This window comes from Panthera leo, chromosome B2 (assembly GCF_018350215.1).
Source record: "Panthera leo isolate Ple1 chromosome B2, P.leo_Ple1_pat1.1, whole genome shotgun sequence".
Taxonomy (NCBI): Eukaryota; Metazoa; Chordata; class Mammalia; order Carnivora; family Felidae; genus Panthera; species Panthera leo.
Window position 1 is genome coordinate 98,795,985 of NC_056683.1, and position 23,448 is coordinate 98,819,432.

Genomic DNA, 23,448 nt, shown 5'->3' on the forward strand with positions numbered 1-23,448 from the left:
CCATTTGCAACAACGTGGATAGATAGGCTAGAGGGCATTATGCTAAGTGAAATAAGTCAGAGAAAGATAAATGCCATATGAAAAAAAGAAATCTAAATCTGAAAAGCCTAAAATCAAAAGTCTAAATCCAAAAAGCAAAACAAATGAATAAGCAAACAAAAAGCAGAAACAGACGCATAAATATAGAAAACAAACGGATGGTTGCCAGGGTTGTGGGGAGGGCATGGGGTGATGGATAAAATGGGTGAAGGGGAGTGGAAGATACAGGCTTCCAATTATGGAATGAAGAGGTCACAGGGAATGAAAGGCACAGCATAGGGGAGTATAGTTAATGATATTGTAATAGTGTTGTATGGCGACATATAGTAGCTACACTTGTGGTGAGCGTGGCATAACAAACAGAGATGTTGAACATTGCACATCTGAAACTAATGTAACATTGTGTGTCAGCTATACTCAAATAAAAAATTCTTTAATTAAAAAAAAAGAGTGGAGTAAAATATTTAAAGCATTGAGAGAACCACTGACTCGAATTCTGTACTCTGCAAAATTATCCTTTAAAAATGAAAGAGAGGGGCGCCTGGGTGGCTCAGTCGGTTAGGCAGCCGACTTCAGCTCGGGTCATGATTTCGCGGTCCGTGAGTTCGAGCCCCGCGTCGGGCTCTGTGCTGACAGCTCAGAGCCTGGAGCCTGTTTCAGATTCTGTGTCTCCCTCTCTCTGACCCTCCCCCGTTCATGCTCTGTCTCTCTCTGTCTCAAAAATAAATGAATGTTAAAAAAAATGAAAAAAAAATGAAAGAGAAATAATACTTCCTCAGACCAACAAAAATTGAAGGAATTTTTTTGCCAGGAGATCTGTCTTGCAAGAATTGGTAAAAGAAGTTCTTCAGAGAGAAGAAAAAGGCCAGAAACTTGGATCTACATAAAATAAGAAAGAGCTTTGAAGAAGGAATAAGTGAAGGTAAAATAAAAACATATTTTTCTTCTTCTTTTTTTTTAATTAAAAAAAACTTGAGAGAGAGAGAGAGAGAGCACGTGTGTGTGCATGCAAGCTGGGGAGAGAAGCAGAGGGAAAGAAAAAGAGAATCCCAAGCAGGCTCCATGTTCAGTGTGGAGCCCAACAAGCAGCTTGATCACATGACCCTGGGATCGTGACCTGAGCTGAAACCAAGAATCAGATGCTCAAACTGACTGCGCCACCCAGGTGCCCCCGTATTTTTCTTATCTAACAGATAACAGTGTGCTCAAAATAATCATACCAATGATGTATTTTATTGTGTATACATATGTAAATATCATATGCTTATATGTAAGTAGAATGAATGACAGCAATGATACAAAGGACTGGAGGGAGAAATTAGGGTGATTTGTTATAATACAGTACTCACACTATCCAGGAAGTGGTATAGTATTATTTGAAAGTGGACTCAGATTAACTATACATGTGTAATGCAAACTCTAGGGCAATCACTAAACCAAAGTTTAAAAAGAAGTATCATCAATATGCTAAAAAATAAGAGAAAGTGGAATCACATAAAACCTTCAGTTAAAACCACAAAAAGCAAAAAAAGAGTGGCAGACAAAAACAGAAACAAAGAACAAAGACAAGAAATAGAAAACAGTAATAAATATGGTAAGTATTAATCCAACTGTATCATAATCAGTTTGAATGTCAATGGTCTAAATATATCAGTTAGAAGACAGAGACTGTCAGAATGGATCAAAAAACAACCCAAACTATATGCTATCTACAAGAAACCCACTTTAAATAGAAAGACACCTATAGAGTAAACGTAAGTGGACAGAGAAAAATATGCCATGCTAACACTAATCAAAAGAAAGTAAGAATAGCTATATTAATTTTGGACACAGCAGACTTCCAAGCAAGGAAAGTTATCAGGGGCGAAGAAAGGCATAACATAATGATAAAAGAGTCAATTCTCCACGAAGACATAACAATCCTTAACATACATGTGCCTGACAACAGAGCATCAAACTACATGAGGGAAAAACTAACAGAATCACAAAGAGAAATAGAGGAATCCACTACCATAGTTGGAGACTTTAATACCTCTCTATCGGAAAGGGCAGATCCAGTAGGCAGAGAATCAGTAAGCGCATAACTGTACAACTCCATCAGTCAACTGGATATAATTGATATCTATAGAACACTTCATCCACCAATAGCAGATTACACATTCTTCTCAAGTTCACATTGAGCATTTACCAAGAGAGACCACATTCTGAGGCAAAAAACACACCTTAACAAATTTAAAAGAATAGAAATCACACAATGTCTTTTCTCAGATCACAGTGGAATTAAACTAGAAATCAATAACAGAATGATAGCTGGAAAAATCCCCAAATACTTGGAAATTAATAAGCAAACTTCTAATAACACAGGGATCAAAAAAGAAATCTCAAGAGAAGCTTTTTAAATATTTTGAACTAAATGAAAACGAAAACACAATTTATCAAAATTTGTGGAATGCAGAAAAAGGAAAAAAGAAAAAAATGTGGAATACTGTGTAAGTGAATGCTTAAAGTGAAATTTATATCATTGAATGCATATTTAGAGAAGAAAGATCTAATGTCAATAATCTAAGTTTCCTCCAAAAGAAACTAGAAAGAGAGCTAATTAAATCCAAAGTAAACAGAAGAAAAGAAGTAATAAGAATCAGATTAGAGATCAATGAAATTGAAAATAGGAAATCAATAGAGAAAATCAGTGAAACCAAAAGCTGGTTCTTTGAAAAGATCTATAAAATCAATAAGCCTCTAGTTGGGCTAGCTAAGCAAAAAAGGAAAACACAAATTACTAATATCAGAAACAAAAGAGAAGAAATCACTACAAATCCTAAGGACATTAAAAGGATAATAAAGGAATTCTATGAACAACTCTATGCCCACAAATTTAAAACTTATATGAAATGGGCCAATTTTTTGAAAGACAAAATCTGCCAACATTTACACAAGCAGAATCAGACTATCTGAATAGGCCTCTATTAAAGAAATTGAATTAATAATTAGTAACCTTCCAGTGTGGAGCCTGCTTGGGATTCTCTCTCTCCCTCTCTCTCTGCCCCTCTCCTGTGTGCTATAAATAAACAAATAGTTAAAAAATAATAATAATTAGTAACCTTCCAAAACAACACCAGGCCCAGAAGAGTTTACCAATTAATTCCACCAATCATTTATGGAAGAAATTATACCAATTCCCGACAATCTCTTTCAGGGGATAGAAGCAGAAGAAATACTTAAGTATAAGTCTAACAAAATATGTATAAGATCCACATGAGGAAAATCACAAAACTCTCATGAACAAAATAAAAGAAAAACTAAATAAATGGAAAGATAGTCCACGTTTATGGTTAGGGAAGACTCAACACCAAGATGTCAGTCCTTCCTAATTTGATATATAGATTCAGCACAATCCCAATCCAAATTCCAGCACATTACTTTATGGATATCAACAAACTTATTCTGAAGTTTATATGGAAAGACAAAAGACCCAGACCAGCCACTGCAATATCGAAGGAGAAAAACACAGCTGAAGACTGACAGTATCCAACTTCAAAACTTACTATAAAGCTATTGTCATCAAGACAGTTTGTTATTGGCAAAAGTATAGACAGATCAATGGAACAAAATAGAGAGCCTAGAAATACACCCACATATAAATAGAGTCAACTGATTTTTGACAAAGGAGCAAAGGACAGCATTGGAGGAAAACAGAATTTTTCAATGAATGGTGCTGAACATCCACATACAAAAAAAAAAAAAAAAAAAAAAAGAATCTGGACAGACATATCTCTCACAAGAACTAAAATTCAAAAGGGAGGATAGACCTAAACGTAAAACACAAAACTATAAAACTCGTAGAAGATAACATAGGAGAATATCTAGATGACCTTGGATTTAACAGTGACTTTTTAGATAACACCAGAGGCACAATCCATGAAAGTAATAACTGATAGGCTGGACTTCATTCAAATGAAAAACTTCTGTGAAAGAAAACATCAAGAGGATGAAAAGACAAGATACAGACTAGGGAAAAAAAAGCATTTGCAAAAGACACATCTGGTAAAGGACTGTTATCCAAAATATACAAGGAACTCTTAAAATTCAACAATTAAAAAACCAACAGCCAGCTTTAAAAATGAGCCAAAGGACTGAACAGACACTTGCCAAAGAAGATATACAGATGGCAAATAAGCATATGAAAAGATCCTCCACATCATATGTCATCAGAGAAATAGAACTTAAAACAATGATGAGACACCACCATGCACCTATTAGAATGACCAAAATCTGGAATACCAGATGCTGGCAAGGATGAGGGGCAAGAGGAACTCTCATCATTGCTGGGAGGGATGCATACTGGGATGGTACAGTCACTTTGAAAGACAGTTGGAAGTTTCTTACAAAACTGAGCATACTCTTGCCATACGATCCCCAAAGTAATTGAATGTTCCCACATAAACCTGCATGTGGATGTTTATAGCAATTGTATATGTAATTGCCAAAACATGGAAGCAACCAAGAGGTCCTTCAGTAGCTGAATACATAAATAAACTGTGGTACATCCAGACAACGGCATATTAGTCAAAGTTAAAAAGAAATGAGTTATCATGCCATGAAAAGACATGGAGGAAACAAATGCATATGACTAAAGAAGTGAATCTAAAAAGACCACATACTTTATCATTCAAACTGTATGGCAATCTGGAAAGGGCAAAACTGTGGAGACAGTAACAAGATCAGTGGTTGCCAGCAGTTTGGGGTGGCAGGAGGGGGAGGTCAATAGATGAGACAGAGGATTTTTAGGGCAGTGAAAATATTCCCTATGATATCATGATCATGGATACATGTCATTATACATTTGTCCACAGCCACAGAATGTACAACACCAAGAGTGAACTGTAACGTAAACTATGAACTTTGGGCGATTACGTGTCAATGTGGGTTCGTCAATTGTAACAACTGTACCATTCTGGTGGGGGATGCTGATAATGGCGGATGCTGTGCATGCGTGGGGGCAGGGGTATATGGGAAATCTCTGCACCTTCCCCTCAGTTTTGCTGTGAACTTAAAACTGCTCTAAAAAATAAAGTCAATAACAAAAGGGAAATAATCACATAGTATACACAGTACGATCTCATTTTAATTTTGTTAAAATATATTTATCATAGTGAGAAAAAGTCTGAGAGACTTCATGTATTAATAGTAGTTATCTTAATGGTAGAATTACATGTGATTTCAATTTTCATCCTTTTACTTTCTGTGATCTCTATTATCTAAATTTTCTTCCTGGAACAAATAACATTTATATAATTAAAAATATTAAAAGGTTTTAAGAACAGCTTCATGGATGAGACAGCATTTTAAATAGATTTGAAAGGTAGGTGAGGGGCACCTGGGTGGCTCAGTCAGTTAAGTGTCTAACTTCGACTTAGGTCATGATCTCATGGTTCATGGGTTCAAGCCCTGTGTCAGGCTCTGTGCTGACAGCTCAGAGCCTGGAGCCTGCTTCGGATTCTGTGTCTACCTTTCTCTCTGCCCCTCCCCTGCTCACTCGCTCGCTCTCTCTCTCAAAAATAAATAAAACATTAAAAACAAAAAAAAGAAAGAAAACTAGGTGAAATTTTTGTTTGCTCAGAAACAGAGAAAATATTAGTGATAAAAGGAATTGTGGCTGAAACTCTTTGGGGTGAGAAATTTTAGGCAAGTTGGAAGTAAAACTGTCTAGTTAAGTTAGAGAACCGAATACCTGTAGGGAAGCGGTAGAAAATAGGGAGGTTGGAAAACTGAACTGAGACCTTGCACATCAGCTGAGATGTTTATACTTAACACAGTAGGTAGCTCAGGAGAGAAACAATAAAGACAGAGGCAGGCAACAGCACTTCTTTCATTTAGGCAGAAAATTCTTATCCAGAATATTCTTGAGCGCTTAGTTTAGCCAACTGTTGGTATTATATTTGATATGTCTCCAAAAAGGAATCAAAATAATAATAATAAATAATAATAAATAAAAACAGGGTGTTTCAAAGATTGAGAAGTCAACCTAAAGAAAATACAATGTCATAAGGCAAATGTAATAGAAAGTATTATAGAGTCATTGCTATATAAAACACTTTCAAAGACATCAATACTCACCACCCAAATGATTTCCCAAAAATTTACTCAAAAAGCTTGTGGCACTTTAAGTACTTATGCCCAGGGATGGACATGGGAACTCCAAGATTTCTACCAATGTCATGAAGCAGGTGGACTATTTGAAATTCACACCAATTATATTTATGACTATCATTGTAGAACGATCGATCCTAAGGACATTGCAGTGGTGTCTGGACAGCAGATTCATACTGCTGTGTTCTACACGCTTCCATAATCCAATCCAAAATATGGATTCAGTTTAATGTTTTCTGGAGTAAATGGTTGACCAATTGGAGATTCCCCACTAATTACTAAGAAAGCAAAAGATCAAAAAAATATACCAAATGGTCCATACCATAATATTCCATTCTAGGTATTTTAATATTGGTCTAAAACATTTCATATCAATCCAACTTAATAACTATTTAACAAACAGCTCCCATCTGGGAAGCAGCTGGCCAGGCACTCTTCTAGGCCCTTACAGGCCTTTTGTCTTTAATCCCAATGGTTTTTCTCAGAAGGGATTATCATCCCCATTTGACAGAAAAATAATACATGGCTCAGAGGGCTTAATTTACCCTCTGAGGTGAATAAGAGGGCTTATACACACAACTAACAGGAGATTAAGCTAACGCTAGGGTGTTTTTGGATGAGAGCTAGTGACCCTTCCCCTGGACAACATGGCCCAGTATTTGCCACCTGCCTCCAGAGCACCGTTCTGAAAATGTCATCAACAGTGTGTTCCTGGGCCAGTACCATGACCAGAGCAACTGACAGAAACCTCAGGACTCATTTCAGACAGATAACTGGATTTCTCTAGCTTATCAGAATAATAATGCGGTGGCAAACAGCAAAACCAATAAAAATTTCTAAGGAAAGAGCTGTGCCAAATATTTTTGTGGCCAGCCTCTATGCTTCCATTGCCAACAAAACTGTTTTTAAATTGGGTAGAATAATAACTATGTCTTTCATTGGGTTGGGGATCAGGTTAACAGATTGCTTTCATAAAACCAGAAACAAGAAATTTAAGTCTATGAATATAATGCCTTATACATTTTAAATATCTGAAATTCCCTTTAAAAAAATCTCAAGAATTAAATTGCAATTTAAGATATCTATAAATAGCATGGAATTGAGCAAAATGCTACTGATTTAAGCCAAATGAGAAAATGAGCAAGAGGCCCTTTTGCTATCTTTATAGAACAAAATTCTTTAGGGACTAGAGGCAGTGTTCTAAGAATAGGAAGAACATTTTCTCCCTGAATATCCCCACCATTCCCTAACTTCACTACACTTCCATCCTACATCTGCAGGCAGCTTTCTTTTTTTCTCCCCCAAAGAAAAGGCAGAAACATATCTGGTGGAAATATCTCAACATCTCTGGATATTAGATGAGATACAGAATAAGAAACACTACTGGAAAATACTTTCCATACTCTCGCCAGAGATCAATAGACGCAACCAAGGAAAAGCTAGTAATCTATTAAACTCTCTTGCTGCCCTCCTATGCCATTCCTGCAGCACAGAGGGGAGCTGAATATCAGGAAACAAACAAAGGAAAGGGGTCTAACCACCAAGGGTCTGAATGGCTCATTCACCCACCCACCAAACATTCATCAAGTCCCCACTATGGACTAGGCATCAGGAATACAAAAATAAATGGCATATTAGATGGATTTCTCTATTAAATACTGCCATAGCACATCATACTTCTTTGTAGCACTCTTTACAGGATCACATTTCTGTTTTTTAGTTACATGTTAAATCTTTTTTTTTAAGTTTATTTATTTATTTTGAGAGGGAGAGAGTCTCAGAGAGAGAGAGAGAGCGCATGAGGGGGGCAGAGAGAGAGAGAGAGAGAGACAGAATCCCAAGCAGGGTCCATGCCATCAGCCAAGAGCCCAATGTGGGGCTCGAACTCATGAACTGCAAGATCATGACCCAAGCTGAGATCAGGAGTCAGACACTTAACCAACTAAGCTACCCAGGCGCCCCGCTACATGTTAAATCTGAAGAGACTTGTTTATGGGAATGTTAAATGGTACAGCTACTATGAAAAACTGTATGTCAGGTTCTCAAAAAATTAAAAATAGATTCCCATAGGATGCAGCAATTTCATTTCTGGGTATATATCCAAAACAACAGAAAGCAGGGTCTTGAAAAGATATTTGCAAACCCATACTCATAGAAGCGTTACTCACAATAGGCAAAAGGTAGAAACAACCCAATGGTCCACTGACACATGCAAGGGAATATTATTCAGACTTAAAAAGCACGGAAAACCTGAAACATGCAACAACGTGGATGAACCTTGAGGACATTATGCTGAGTGCAATAGGCCAGTCACAAAAGCCATATACTGTATGATTTCACTTATATGAGGTACCTAGAAGCATCAGATCCATTGAAACAGAAAATAAAGTGGTGGTTGCCAAGGGCTGCAGGAGGGAGGGAATTAGTGTTCAGTGGGAATAGACTTTCAGTTTTGCAAGATGAAAATGTTCTAGAGATTGGATGCACAACAATGTGAATATGCTGATGGTTCCTGCTTTACAGTGGTTTCACTCAGGACTTTTCGAGTTTACCATGGTGCAAAAGCGATACGCGTTCAGTAGAAACCATCCTTCGTGTTTTAATTTTGATCTTTTCCCTGGCTAGCAATATGTAGTATGACCCTTTCTCCAGCACGCAGTCAGCCACGCGATCACAAGGGTCAACAACCCATACACTTACAACCATTCTGTATCTATACAACGATTCTCTTTTTCATTTTCTGCATTCAATAAATTACGTGAGATATTCAGCACTTTATTATAAAATAGGTTTTGTGTTAGGTGATTTTGCCCAACTGTAGGTTAATGTAAGTGTTCTGAGCACACTTAAGGTAGGCTAGGCTAAGCTATGATGTTTAGTAGGTGTGTTAAATGCGCGTTCAACTTATGACAGTTTCAGTTTACAAAGGGTTTATCAGGACATAACCCCATCTCAAGTCGAGGAAGACCTGTACTTACTATCCACTTGAAAACGGTTCAGATGGTAAATTTTATGTTATGTGTACTTTACCACATTTTAAAATTTTTTCTAATTTCATAAAGAGTTTTTCCCCTGTAGTTTCATTATTTAAGCACCATACTTGCATATGGAAGATGCTTAATAAGTCTTTATTGAATGGACAGATGACAAGGGAGGAATGGATGGACGGATGAATGGACTGGACACACAGATGGGAATATGAACAGAGGTGCAACATCAACCAATAATTAGTACGCCCTGTGAACATAGACAAATGGACCCTGTGACTATGAAGAAGGGAAGAATTGTGGTTATGGTTGATTTTGATATAATATTTGCCATATAGAACTACTTTGTGTTATCTACCAAAGGCACAAAAAAAATTACCAGAAATTTAATTCTTTCTAGTTGAATAATTCTATTTTTTTTCTCTTACTTCTCTTCACTACAGTATAATCTGTTGTCTGGCCTAGATGAAATTAAAAGAGAAAGATCCATTTCCTGTCACCTTTGCTCCTTCCGGCACCTCTTTTAATCCAAAAGGGTAATGTGAAATAAAGCTTACGCTCAACACCACAGAAGACGAGAGCAGATGATAAGTTGCTTGCCCATAAGTTATTAATCAGCTATCCTCCAGGGCTTAGTGTTATAAAGCGGTGTCGTGTAATAAACAGCAGGCAAAAAGGATAATCTCCATTTTCTGACTCTGGAGTGCAGGCATGTGCTATAAAACTAAATTGACATCTGTTAGCAGGCTCGTCACATGGATGGTTTTTTTCCTGCAGAATCTGGAATAAATTAAAGCTTAAAATAAAACTTGGAACAGAGAGGCCGCTTTACATAATTCCTTCTAATGGTGTGCTGATTTTAAAGAGAAGTTCTTGTAAGAAATGTTTCATTATCATTTTAATTGCAAAACTGTTGAATGCCACTCCATGCTGGGAAATTAGTGTTTTTATAAGGTCCTTATGTTTTTAACTAAAAAGTGGCAAGTGAAACCTTCCTTTCCTTATATTTTCACTGGCTGGAAAAGAAATCAAGTTTTACCTCCACATAAAACTATGCCCACTTTTCCCCCAAGCACCTGGAACCTGTTTTCATGGGGGGTCGGTTATGCACGGGACTTCAGAGAACCGGCATGGCTGAGCTCCCCAGGCAGAAATGGCTGGCCAGGATGGGACCTCACAGGGTTTGCTCAAGAATACATACCCTCAGGGGCGCCTGGGTGGCTCGGTCGGTTAAGCGTCCGACTTCGGCTCAGGTCATGATCTCACAGTTCGTGGGTTCGAGCCCTGCGTCAGGCTGTGCTGACAGCTCAGAGCCTGGAGCCTGTTTCAGATTCTGTGTCTCCCTCTCTCTGTGACCCTCCCCCGTTCATGCTCTGTCTCTGTCTCAAAAATAAATAAACGTTAAAAAAAAAAATTTAAAGGGGCCCCTGGGTGGCTCAGTCGGTTAAGCGTCCGACTTCGGCTCAGGTCATGATCTCACAGTTCGTGGGTTCGAGCCCCGCGTCAGGCTCTGTGCTGACAGCTCAGAGCCTGGAGCCTGCTTCATATTCTGTGTCTCCCTCTCTCTCTGCCCCTTCCCTGCTCATGCTGTGTCTCTCTGTCTCAAAAATAAATAAACATTAAAAAAAAAATTTAAAGAATACACACCCTCTGAGGATTCACTAATATGATAACAAGTTCTGGGGCCTCTTACTGCCAAAAAGCATTAAGCACTTTTTAACACATATAAAATAACTGGCAGAGTGTCATGACCCGGCGAAACCGAGCTGTGCAATGCTAAACATAACATTCTTCTATCGAACCACAATCTCCTTTACGGAAGGGAGTCACACAGAGGGAAACCTTTGTGGACACCTGAAGCTAAGAACCCCTCCGCTTCCTCAGGATCCATTTGGTTCTCCTTCCCAAAACTTTGTCAAAATGGCAGAATTCTCAAGCACGCCCGCCCTGGGACACAGCAGTGAAGAAAAACAAATGCCATTCACTGGAGCCTAATGTCCTCTGTGTGTGAAATCATCCCCTTTATGTAATAATACTGGACCCCTTTGAAAATCTCAAAGAAGCGACAATCAGTCAAAATGCTCTGTTTTATGTAAAATCACAATTCTAGGCTCATGAAAATACTCCATTCATTTCTCTCACCAACATGAGTTTATTTGCCTGCACAACCTTCCTAAATGGCAGGGGTCACATCACACACCTTATAATAGGGAAAACTGAGGCACAAAGAAGAAAGGAACTTGGTGAAGAGACAGAGAAGGAGGCCACAGAAGCTTACAGGCACTCAACCTCCTGCTGCTTCTTCTTCTTTTTTTCTTTTAATATAATTTATTGTCAAATTGGCTTCCATACAATACCCAGTGCTCATCCCAACAAGTGCTCTCCTCACTGCCCATCACCCACTTTCCCCTCTCTCCCACCCCCTATCAACCCTGTTTGTTCTCTGTATTTAAGAGTCTCTTATGGTTTGCCTGTCCTTCCCTCTCTGTTTGTAACTATTTTTTCCCCTTCCCTTCCCCCATGGTCTTCTGTTAAGTTTCTCAAGATCTACATATGAGTGAAAATACATGATACCTGTCTTTCTCTGTCTTATTTCACTTAGCATAATACCTTCCAGTTCCATCCACGTTGCTGCAAATGGCAAGATTTCATTCTTTCTCATTGCCAAGTAGTATTCCATTGTATATAAAAACCATATCTTCTTTATCCATCCATCAGTTGATGGACATTTAGGCTCTTTCCGTAATTTGGCTATTGTTGAGAGTGCTGCTATAAACATTGGGGTACAAGTGCCCCTATGTATCAGCATTCCTGTATCCCTTGGGTAAATTCCTAGCAGTGCTACTGCTGGGTCATAGGGTAGTTCTATTTTTAATTTTTTGAGGAATCTCCACAGTGTTTTCTAGAGTGGCTGCACCAGTTTGCAGTCCCACCAACAGTGCAAGAGGGTTCCCATTTCTTCACATCCTCGCCAGCATCTATAGTTTCCTGATTTATTTTAGCCACTCTGACCGGTGTGAGGTGGTATCTCAGTGTGGCTTTGATTTGTATTTCCCTGATGATAAATGACATTGAGCATCGTTTCATGTGTCTGTTGGCCATCTGGATGTCTTCTTTGGAAAAGTATTTATGTCTTCTGCCCATTTCTTCACTGGGTTATTTGTTTTTCAGGTGTGGAGTTGGGCGAGTTCTTTATAGATTTTGGATACTAGTCCTTTTATATGCAGCAGGGGAAGGGGGATCTGCAAATGGAAGGCTCAGCCACTGAAGTCCTCTCTACACATTGACACTCCTCACAGGGTGATCTTCATATTACCTGGGTCAGAGTTAGGTGGGGGTTGGTTAAAAATGCAGGTTCTCGAACACTGCTTGGCAATAAAAGGAATAAAAATACTGACATCCACAACATGGATGAATCTCAAAAGGCCAGACAAGACAAGGAAACTCTGCAAAGACCCCGGCAGTCAAGTAACCCACTGAACTCCATGTGACCCTGCGTCTCTCCTACTCAGGAGTAGCTTCCTTAGGAGAAGCTTCCTTAGAAGCAGAGCTGGAGCTAGAATTCTAGACCAGCCCTATCCAACAGAACTATGATGCAAGCCATGTTGGTAAACCACAGTTTTAAGAACTAAACCAGGTGTAGCATTAACTTTAATAAACCACCTGATTTAACACCCCCCCCCCCTCCGCCAAAAATGCAGGTTCTCTGGCTCCATGCCATACCAGCTGAGAATCTCTAAGGTTGGCTCTGGGTTCGACAGTTTAATCAAGGTCCCTGGGTGATCAGATTCTCTGCTTGTGCTGTTATTTTTGGTTTGTTTTCCAGTGTTCCCAATTCTAACACTGAGATCTGAGAACCACTCAGTTGTACAGGTGGGAGTGGGTCTCTGGATTCCAGAGCACGGTTCACACGCAACCTTGCCAGTCATGGCTTCTGCCCAAGGAAAACACATCAAAGAAAAAACAAACCAGGGGTAAATCCACATGTACCTAGCTCATTCTTCAAAACAGGCTTTATAATCTATATGCTAGCTAAATACTGAATGGTTTGAAAATCACTGAGGGCCCGGAAATTTGCCTCACAGCAAATCTCACCATTATAGATGAGTGAAAAGGGTAAAAAGCCGACATTCATTTCCTGCATATTGAGTGCAGAAGTTCTCAACCCACGTTCTCACGATGGCTCATCCTTTGGGACCACTACAGGTTGATGGAGACAGAAAGATGTGTCTGCATTTCAAATTGCAATTCAGGAATGTAACTGACTCATTACTCCTAAATTGCTACTGGCTTATTTCACAGACACATAGCCTTGTCATGATTAAATAGCAATTCTGCAAGACGAAGTTGCCTTCGAATACACAGAAAGATACACACCTCTCTTTGAAAAAGGAGTATCAACAAGTCTAAACAGGAAATTGCACCAGGCCCTAAAAGAATCACCTGGACTTCTACCTTTACCATAGTATATCTTGTTTCCATGGCATTTCCCACCCAAATGTTCTTCTGAAACATCGGTGGCTAAGGCCTCTGGATGCTCTAACTGCTGCTTATTAATTCTGCAGTAGGCTGTGTGAAAAGATAAAGCATTCAAACTTTGATACTCTGCATCTTATTTAGGACGGTACTAGGTAGAAAGTCAGATCAAGTATCATGTATTTCCTGAGCACTTCACTAGATGGTTGGAATGGGATCCCACATGAGTCCCACTCTTAAGCCATATACTGCTTAGTTAGGAACACACATCTGAGATGCAGGGGTCCAGCTGGAGGCTTAACCATTAGTCATCTAGAACTCGGGCATGTCTGGGCCTTGAACTGGTGTGGGAGACCACTAGGAGACTTTTTTTTTAATGTTTATTTTGAGAGAGAGAGAGAGAGAGAGAGAGAGAGAGAGAATGGGGGAGGGGCAGAGAGCGAGAGAGAGGGAATCCCAAGCACAGAGCCTGACGAAGGGCTCCATCCCAGGAGCTCCAAGATCGTGACCTGTGCCAAAATCAAGAGTTGGAAGCTCACCAGACTGAGCCACCCAGGCACCCAATGAAACATTTTTACAGAAGAGCTTCCCTCCTGCGAAAAACAAATTTGTTCCAAGAAAACAGCAAGTCCAATACAGAAATGTGGTGCATAGGCTGGCATGGGAACGGGAAAATGATCTGGAGCACAGCACAGCATCTGTGCCTCATGCCACCCTTGGCAGAGACTCGGGCTGAGAGTGGAGGGCATCAGAACACAAAGTGGCCCAGGGCTGGGCTTCCAGGGGGGAAATCAACCGCTAGTAAATATCCTCTGCCAACAGGCCTTGCTAGTCACTGTATGGTCCCCAACCAGCAGCCTCAGCAGGGCCAGGTAGCTTGCTAGGAGTGCAGAATCTTGGGTCCCACCCCAGAATTAGGAATTAACATCTGCATTTTAGTTAGATCCCCAGATGATTCACATACACAGTAAATATGAGCGAGAATGGCATGGAATAGGATTTGGGTCAGTACAAATAAGTACTTCAAACTCTTTTGTTTGTTAGGTATTTTTAGTATGCTTCAGAAAACATAACTAAGCCAGTTTACTAGTGAGTTCCACGGATATTATTTCTCCAGATAATTCTAAGAAAGCTGACGTGCCTCCTTCCTTCTTCCCTAAAGGGAAGATGCACCCCTCCCCCACGCCAAACACAAACCAAAAGGAGAAAATTATAAGAGAGAGAGAGAGAACACAAAGGACATAAACTAAAACTGTATCGAAAAAGACAGGAATGTGGAATGACATTTCACATAAATATTTATCAAAAAAGAAAACAAAACAAAAAACTGGCACGGCAGAACTAATAGCAGACAAAATAGAATTTCAGGTAAAGAAAATTTCTGGGAATGAAAAGTGACATAATATACACGTGGAGCCGAATCTTCTTCCTGAATCTATCGTCTTCCATTGCCAGCAGCAAAGCAGGAGTATTATTCCCAAGACGCATTCCACTCTAGGCCAGTATCAACATCTTGTTTATATTTGCCGATTCGATAAGCAAAAGGAAAGGGAATCTTTCTGTAGTTCAATTTCAAAGTCCAGGTTCGCCCCAGCACAGCGGGGACCACACAACAGAGCTGACTTCTTGTGATCCCTGGGGAGCCGGAGGGGTAAGGGGTGGAGGGCCGGGAAGCAGGCCCCGCCCCCTCCAGTGAGGGTACCTGCGGCCACTCAGCCCAAGACAGCGGCCCCACCCACCAGGGGAGGACCCGCGCCCGCACCCGCACTGAGCAGGCATCAGTCAGCTCCACCCGGTCCCTCTGACCCGCAGCCCAAGGCCCCATGCTCCACTTCTGCTCTGTATTAATTCTCAGCAGCTTATTTAATTTATCTACAGTACAGTGTTTTCTTTCTACACAATCGCCAGCAAAGCTGTTCAGCGCCCCAGGGCAGTAGACAGAAACAGTTCTCTACCACCACGTCTGAAGAACCAATTGCCCTTCAGTGTCACACAGAGCTTTCATTAAAAACTCTGGAGTGGAATTAGGTGCAGTTAGCAACTTCCAGGGAAATCTGATATATTTTCCCTTTAAACAAAGAAAGAAAGAAAACAGAAATGTTTTCTATAGAGTTTTGTAAAAACTTACTGAAATTGTTTTAAAAAATCCTTTGAATTTAAATCATCATTTTTCAATTGTACTGTCTTCTCTGATGTACTTCTCAAAAACAATCCATCCAGGTAGTGCCATTGTCCCTATTACACTCGCGATCAAAATGAGCACCAGAGTGGTTAAACGACTTGCCCATTGCCGAAAATCACCACCAGGAGAACCAGTGCTTCAAATGTAAATTACTGAGCTTCCAGAGTCAAAGTCTAAGGCAGTCCTGTTATTCATATTATCATCAGCATGGCTAAGACTGAAAGTAGTAACTTCTCTTTCATCAGCCTGGATCATTTAGTATGCTCTGTGTCATAGAGACTTTAGGAAAAAAGCACACGTTACAATCAATATGAGCAGAAATTTCAGATTCGATATTTCTAGTCCCATCCTGGAAAAATTCTTATGCATAGTTACAGCAACAAGTACATCAGCAAGGAGAAAACAGTTCATCGCTAATAATACTGGATCCAGGTGCTATTATGGCTTATGGTTCACATGGTTTTGCTGCTGCTGCTGCTCTCACCTGATGCTTCAAAAGGGCTTTGATTTATAGTTTGAAATTAAAATTACCAAAGGGTTTTAAAAGCACTACAAAAGCCACATGCATCTTTCTGTCACCATGTCAGGGGATTGCCTTTCCTTTTTGCCTGAGGGGCTGGAGTCTAGGTATGGATAAAGAGAAGAAGAAAAATCACAGCTTAACATGGAGAACATCGCCAAACTATGTAAAATAGTTTAGCATCGTGAAGTGAAAACAAAACAACCAAAAACCCTCTGGTTTCTAAAATAACTTGCAGAAAAAAATGACTGAAGAAGGCAAGGCTCATGCACATATTTCAGTGTGTGTGTGTGTGTGTGTGTTTTCTATTTGCTTTCCTGCCAGAGCCACATCCTATTGACCAGTGTCTGTACACATGCAGAAAAATGAAAACAGACTTTGCTTGCTGCAGGCCAGAAATGCAGTTTCCTTTTATCTGGCACCGCATAGCTTTTAGAGGCATGTTTCTAATGGAAGCAATCAGTCACCAGTGGGTTTCATTTTTCTTGCTTTGTTTTAAAGCATTCAAATACACACACACACACACACACACACACACACACACACACACACCTATGAAAGTGTATCAGTATCTTTTCAATTCCTCAATAAGGAATTTTTAAAGCAGCAAATATATACCTGGCAATTCTGAGCCAGATCACTTTCATGGGGTTTTTTTCCCCAAATTTTTTATTGTGGCAAAATACACATAACATAACATAAAACTTACCATCTTAACCATTTTTAGGTTTTAAAATGTTTTAAATAGGGGTGGCTGGGTGGCTCAGCCAGTTGAGAATCCGACTTCGGCTCAGGTCATGATCTCGCAGTGCGTGAGTTTGAGCCCTGCGTCTGGCTCTGTGCTGACAGCTCAGAGCCTGGAGCCTGCTTCCGATTCTGTGTCTCCCTCTCTCCCACCCCCCTCCCCAGCTCAGACTCTGTCTCTCTCGCTCTCTCAAAAATAAAAAAAAAATTAATTTTTTTAATGTTTTTAAATAAGTACTTATCAGAATATTTTTCATTTAATAATGCTTTAATGTTAATTTTTTTTAAAAAAATAAGTAGCCTTAGGAATATAAAAAATCCTTTGGAACATTTATCCTTTTTAGGTACCACTATATATATTTCCACTGTCTTAGGAGCAGTGTAAAAGACTGTACGCTTCATCAGCAGCCTAAAGGTTTGCCCACTGCAGCTCCTAGGCAGTTAAACAAACACAATTCGGGTGCATACCTGGTTATCTGAAAACACACTTTTCATAGGAAACGTGGCTTAGATAAATTATATCCACATGTCATTTTTCAAAGCCCTATTTTATCCTCACATTTACCAAATCGTTTGCTACTATATTAGCGAAAAAAAGCAGTCTCTATTCAGTCTTTAAAGAGTGAGGGTAGACAGGGCCAAGGTGCACAGAACATCATGGTAGAGCAACAAGAGTCCCAAATGAACACAAAGAATCTGTAGTTAGCTCTTTGAATATCCGAGAGCTGACACATTAGAGATTCAAGCCTGTAATTTTCAGCTGCCAAAAAACAGGTCTTTGAAGGTAACAGGTAGCAAAAAGAAAATAAAGTGCTGAAAAATGCTCTCACATCAGTTTCTGTTTAGAGATTTGTACCCGCTCCCCCCAACTCCTATATATGTTTCATTTAGGCTCCTAATTATTAAATGCTAGTGACCGTCAATGGCAGAGCAAAATACAAACCAACAGTTAATCACATGTCAAAAGAGCAGCAAATTCTTTGAAATCGTTCTTGAAGAAGCTCCAGCTGTCCAATTAAAGGGAAGTTGTGTGTGTGTGCGCGCGCGCATGTGTGTGTGTGTGTGTGTGTGTGTGTGTGTGTTTTAAGAAGGAGGAGGAGGAAGTGGAGCAAGAGGGAGCGGAGAAGAAAAAGAACAACGCAGAGGATAAGCCCTTTTGTTAAAGATCAAGGAGCCAACTCAAGTTTAAAATTAAGTTCCATGTACATTGGTTTTCAGAGGCACCCATGTTGGCATGTTCCAAATCACATGCCATCTCTGGCTGAGAACGTGAAGGCAAAGTAGGCCGAGCCCAGGCAGGTTAGCAAACAAATGCAAGCCAAGCACACTCAGGAGAATTATCTAGTATTTGCCTACAGAATGCAATTGGCTCAGGTCTACACTAAAAAATCTCTTTCCAGGAACACAGTTCAAAGATTGAGTTTCCTCTTGCTATCCGTTCACAATAAAATACTTGTAGGGATTTGACATACTTTTGACACAATTATATCAGTTGCAACACACATAATGTCCATTCAATTTTACAAAGTTCATTTTAATCAAAGATATACATTTTTTTTCTGGCCTTTAAGAGCCTAGAAACCCAAAATGGTTGTTAAAACAGTGAGAAACATGATACATGAGCAATCTCTTATCAAACAAAAACCTGGCTCTGATTACTTTTTGTATTTGAGGCCGACATAAGTAGTTTGCTCTGTCTGAACACTTTAAATCAATTGCCAAATGAAAATGGGACTCTTGAACCTACGCCAGAAGTAGGTTTCTTAGCTCCTTGCCCAGTCTTGGCCAAAACCCTAGCACTACTCAACAGCGACTACAATCTACAAATCAACTTAAGATCTCTGTCCTTGCCAAAACTTCATGTCTACAGAGCTGATGCTATAAATAATGGTGGGTGAACATCAGTAAAACTGAAACTGGATCCTCAACTATCCAATTCTTGGTTTGCATTTTTTTTTAATTTATTTTTTTTTAATTTTTTTTTTTAACATTTATTTATTTTTGAGACAGAGAGAGAGCATGAACAGGGGAGGGTCAGAGAAAGAGGGAGACACAGAATCCGAAACAGGCTCCAGGCTCTGAGCAGTCAGCACAGAGCCCGAGGCAGGGCTTGAACCCATGGACCGCGAGATCATGACCTGAGCTGAAGTCGGATGCTTAACCGACTGAGCCACCCAGGCGCCCCGGTTTGCATTTTTTAAAGTTTACGAGTTTGTTCACTTTACCTAATTATAAAATCAAATGAAAAAAATCTCACCTTGTGATGCCCAAATTCATTCAAAATGGTTCCCAGTTTCCTGGTGTTGCTGTGCAGTTTGGGGGCAGCAACAGCTGGATGGGGGTCCCTCCAGTCAATGGACAAGCGGTGATGCCAAAGGCGCGGACTCTCCAGAATATGAGCTGATTTAACACTAGGATCAAAACGATGTACTTCACATCCATTGTTGGCCATGCTAACCTCAAATTGGGTATCATCATTCCCCAGCCTATAAAGAAAGAGCATGGAAATCAATAACAACACAAATATAATGAAGCAAAAGTGCTAGATTGATAAAATGACAATTCTAAGGACAATTTTCTTATTCATATCAAGCTTTCTCCTGTTTTAACACATGGCTAACTGTACACATTCAATAAACCTGCTTCCATCACAAAAAGCATTATAGCTAAAAGCTTCTGGATAAAAAGCAAGCAGAGAAATTATCTGCTAAATGCAGACCAGAGAATCACATGTTCAAACGTGTAGAGACATAGCAAATTAATTTTTTTAAGATGTAAACCATAGTAGCAATGAAACAAGTCTATCCAGTAATCTTAAGAGCTTTTCTCAGAATACATCAAAAATAGAAGCTCCAGGATCAGTTCCCTTAGGGAGAGGTGCAGTGTACTAATGAGGTAATTTGTCTCCATTCTAATGGCCATGATGCATGCAGCCTGACTTAAAGACAATATCTGTTGTCTTAGAAGTGGAAATGCATTTTAAAATAGTACAGCTAAAGAAGAGGCAAATATGTGCGGTTCTACTGGATCTAGTACTCAAGAAGTAGAAGAGACACCTCACCTAAATTCACATCAACAGGAGGAAGAAATTATGAATTGTACTTAAGTATCCACTTTGTAGCACGTCATGTGAAACATTCATATACTTACACATTTTTAATTTACTGAGACATATTCCTTATTTGGTGGAGTAATATTCATCACTTTGATTAAAGCATCAGCTTGGATGAAAAACATGAAATTAAATGAAAGACAATTTTTTTAATGGTGCTTATGGCTTCTTTGCTCAAAATACTATAATTAGATATGGTTTAAGATACCAAAATCTCAAAGGGTATCTATAAGACATTGGCCAAACCTGAACCCAGTGCAGAAATGCTTCATTCTCTTAGACTCCAGTATCGCAGACATTTCATAATTTGGACATGTACAAGCTCATTGGCTAACAATTATTTACCTGGTATTAGGCAATGAAAATAAGCCTTCAGTACAGAGATCCTCCCTCCACCTAGACATTCTTACTACTCTTATTTGCCTTGTTCTTGCCCTTCGCTCCTACTACATTGCTTTTGCCCTCACTGGACGCATGGCATGTCAACCCTCTGCTGTTTCTCAGCTACAATTCTCTCTCCCCTTGTGGCTAGAAGATGTAGCACCCTTCAAAACTATATCACTCCTTTTACCTGAGAGATTCTGTTTCCTAATTTTTACGTCCTACTGAACCTACTCAACTCAGACGGCAGACTGACTGAATGACTGGCTCTAATTCTGTCCCCCTTCATCCACACTACTGCCATGCTGTGCTCATCATGAGCAGAGCGTCCTTTCTTGCCCCTTGATTTTCTGGCTTGATTAGGTGATTTACTTTGTGGAAGGAAGTGACAGTATGCCAGTCCCAAGCCGAGGTTTTAAGTACTTCTGTCCACTCTCGTGGACATCCTCATACCACCCTCATGATGAAAACATACCCTAGATAACTTGCCAGGCTCAGGAAAATAAGAAACATGAGAGGCAGTGGTACCCCAGCGAAGTTGCCAAATTTCTATGAAAAGCAGAACTTCCCTTAGCCACCACACCTTGAAGTAAAGTCTCCCAGCTGAGCCCAGCCTCCGTCAATGGAAGCCCGCCGATTTGTAGACATATAAGCAAGAATAAATAATGGTTTTAAGCTACTGAATTTTAGAGTGATTTGTTACACAGCAACAGCTAACGTATAAACCTGCCATGAAATATAAATCCAAGAGTTGAGCAAAAACTACAAAGCATTTTTTTTAGTAGACAGATTTCTTTCTATATCTATCAGAATGTTGCCACATTCACCTGCCCCAAGAGATTTTTCACTTAACTGAATATGTTGAAACTGAGATGAGCCAACCAGTGTTACTATGGGTCATCCAATGGAAAATGGCAATACTGTAGCTTTACTAGGAGAACACTATGTCACCAAAGTACTCATTAAATACAATTTATATGTAAACTTTCTAGAGTAGAGAAATTTGAATAATTTCTTTCTAAGTGAATTTTCAAAATATTATTTTCAAGGAAACATTCTCTACTCTAAAACATGTATTTTAATTAAGACTTCAAAAACTTTTAGGGATTAAATTAACCACATACAGTTCTGTAACTAACTTTTTTCGTAAGGCACTTTATTACATATTGATGTTTTCAATTTAAACAAAAAATTTTGTAATGAAAAAATAACAAAGACACATAGGAAGAGTTCAAGGAAATAGATAAAATAAAAAGGAAGTTTTCTACCCTTAGAAATTTTGGCCACTAATTTCCAGAGGTAATCACAGTTAGTAATTTTTGTGTATCTTTCCAGAAATTCTCTAGATATGTACAAGTGTTCTTTATTAGAGATATCATAACTACACACGTACATATTTAAGTTAATCATCAAATAGTGAGGAACTATTTTGTAGGCACTGAATAAAATGAAACTACTGAATCTGTAATTTTGGGGTTAACTTATATTACTTTTAGTAAATAAAATACACTTAATACACAAGTGTACTATACTGGAAAGTAATAAGCTGCATTAATTTAATCAATGTCTATAATTCTTACTTCCATTTATTCAAAATGGTACTTCCTCAAGCTTAGTTTAAATTAGCCAAGTTTGTGGTAGGTGTAAAAAGCGACAGGAAAGGCAAATGTAATATACATAGGTTTGGCACTACCTGGCCCAAAGTAGGAAAACCAGGAGTCAAATCCAATCCAGGTAAATGTGCTCTTTATACTGCACCTCACTGTGAATGAGCACAGGACACAGAACCCTGGAAGGAATATTTGTGATCTCGGGGATCTACGAAATCGCCAGTTACTGGAGGGTAAAGCTCCATAAGGAAGAGAACTGTGTCCCTCTTGCTTTTATTTTTTTCGTTTCAAGTTTTTATTTCAATTCCAATTGGTTAACATACAGCATAACATTTTTGCTTATCTCTGAATCCCAAGTGCTGAGTAAAGAGACAGCAAATCTATAAAATGCTGCTCCAAGTGAGAGAAAACTAGAAAATTATAGGGTCTGGAATTCCTAGAATACATAGTACACAGTAACTAGCATGACATGGGGTAGGCTATGGTTCGCTGTCTTCTTCATGTGTGTAAACAAATACTGATAAAGCACTTTAATATGTTTAAGGCACTATACTAGACACCAGAGACAGACAGATAAATTAGTCATAACCCTTGATCTGAAGTTCACAAGTAGTAATGAAGAGAGATTTCTGAACAAATAAATATAGTAAAATTATGAAGTAACCAAAACAAAAATATTGCTTACAGCAAAAATGTATTTAGTCTGTAAGGAAATCATTTGCCGCTCTTATTTATCTAGAAAGAGAATTCACTGTAGAGAATCCTACTTTACAGGAATGTTCTACTTAATGTGTATTCCATGAAGCAAGACATGTAGATCAGAGGCTTCTATCTCATGATCTAAGACAGTTGTTCCATTCCCTGCCACCACGTCTGCCTTCCAGCCATCAGGAGAAGTAAAAGGGGAATGAAGGTCATGTCCTTTCCTCTTAGGGTATGGCTGAGAAGTTGCACACATCACATGTGCTCATATCTCATTGCTCAAAGCTAGTCATACGGCCACTTGCAGCTTCAAGGAAGGCTAGGGTATGCAGTCTTCAGCAAGGTGGCCAGGTGCCCTGCTAAACTCAGGAGTTCTGTTACCAAAGGAAACAGGAAAGAATGGATATCGGAGGACAACTGGAAATTCCTGCTACAACCCATTTCTGAAATAGGTAAGCAGTTAATAGGTGTATTCAAATGTATAAGCATTCATGAAGACTATAACCTATCTCTACACGGGGGAGAGAGAAAATTATATAACTAAT

At 39.3% G+C, this 23,448-nt stretch overlaps 1 protein-coding gene across 2 annotated transcripts in view; it reads right to left on the reverse strand.

The window, feature by feature from the left end:
• METTL24 (methyltransferase like 24) overlaps positions 1-23,448 on the reverse strand; it is a 104,880-nt gene that overhangs the window by 36,405 nt on the left and 45,027 nt on the right. For both annotated transcript variants that reach the window (XM_042939571.1, XM_042939572.1), the window contains one exon: positions 19,356-19,584. In XM_042939571.1, coding sequence (XP_042795505.1) covers positions 19,356-19,584 — 229 coding nt within the window. The remainder of the gene's footprint in view (positions 1-19,355; positions 19,585-23,448) is intronic.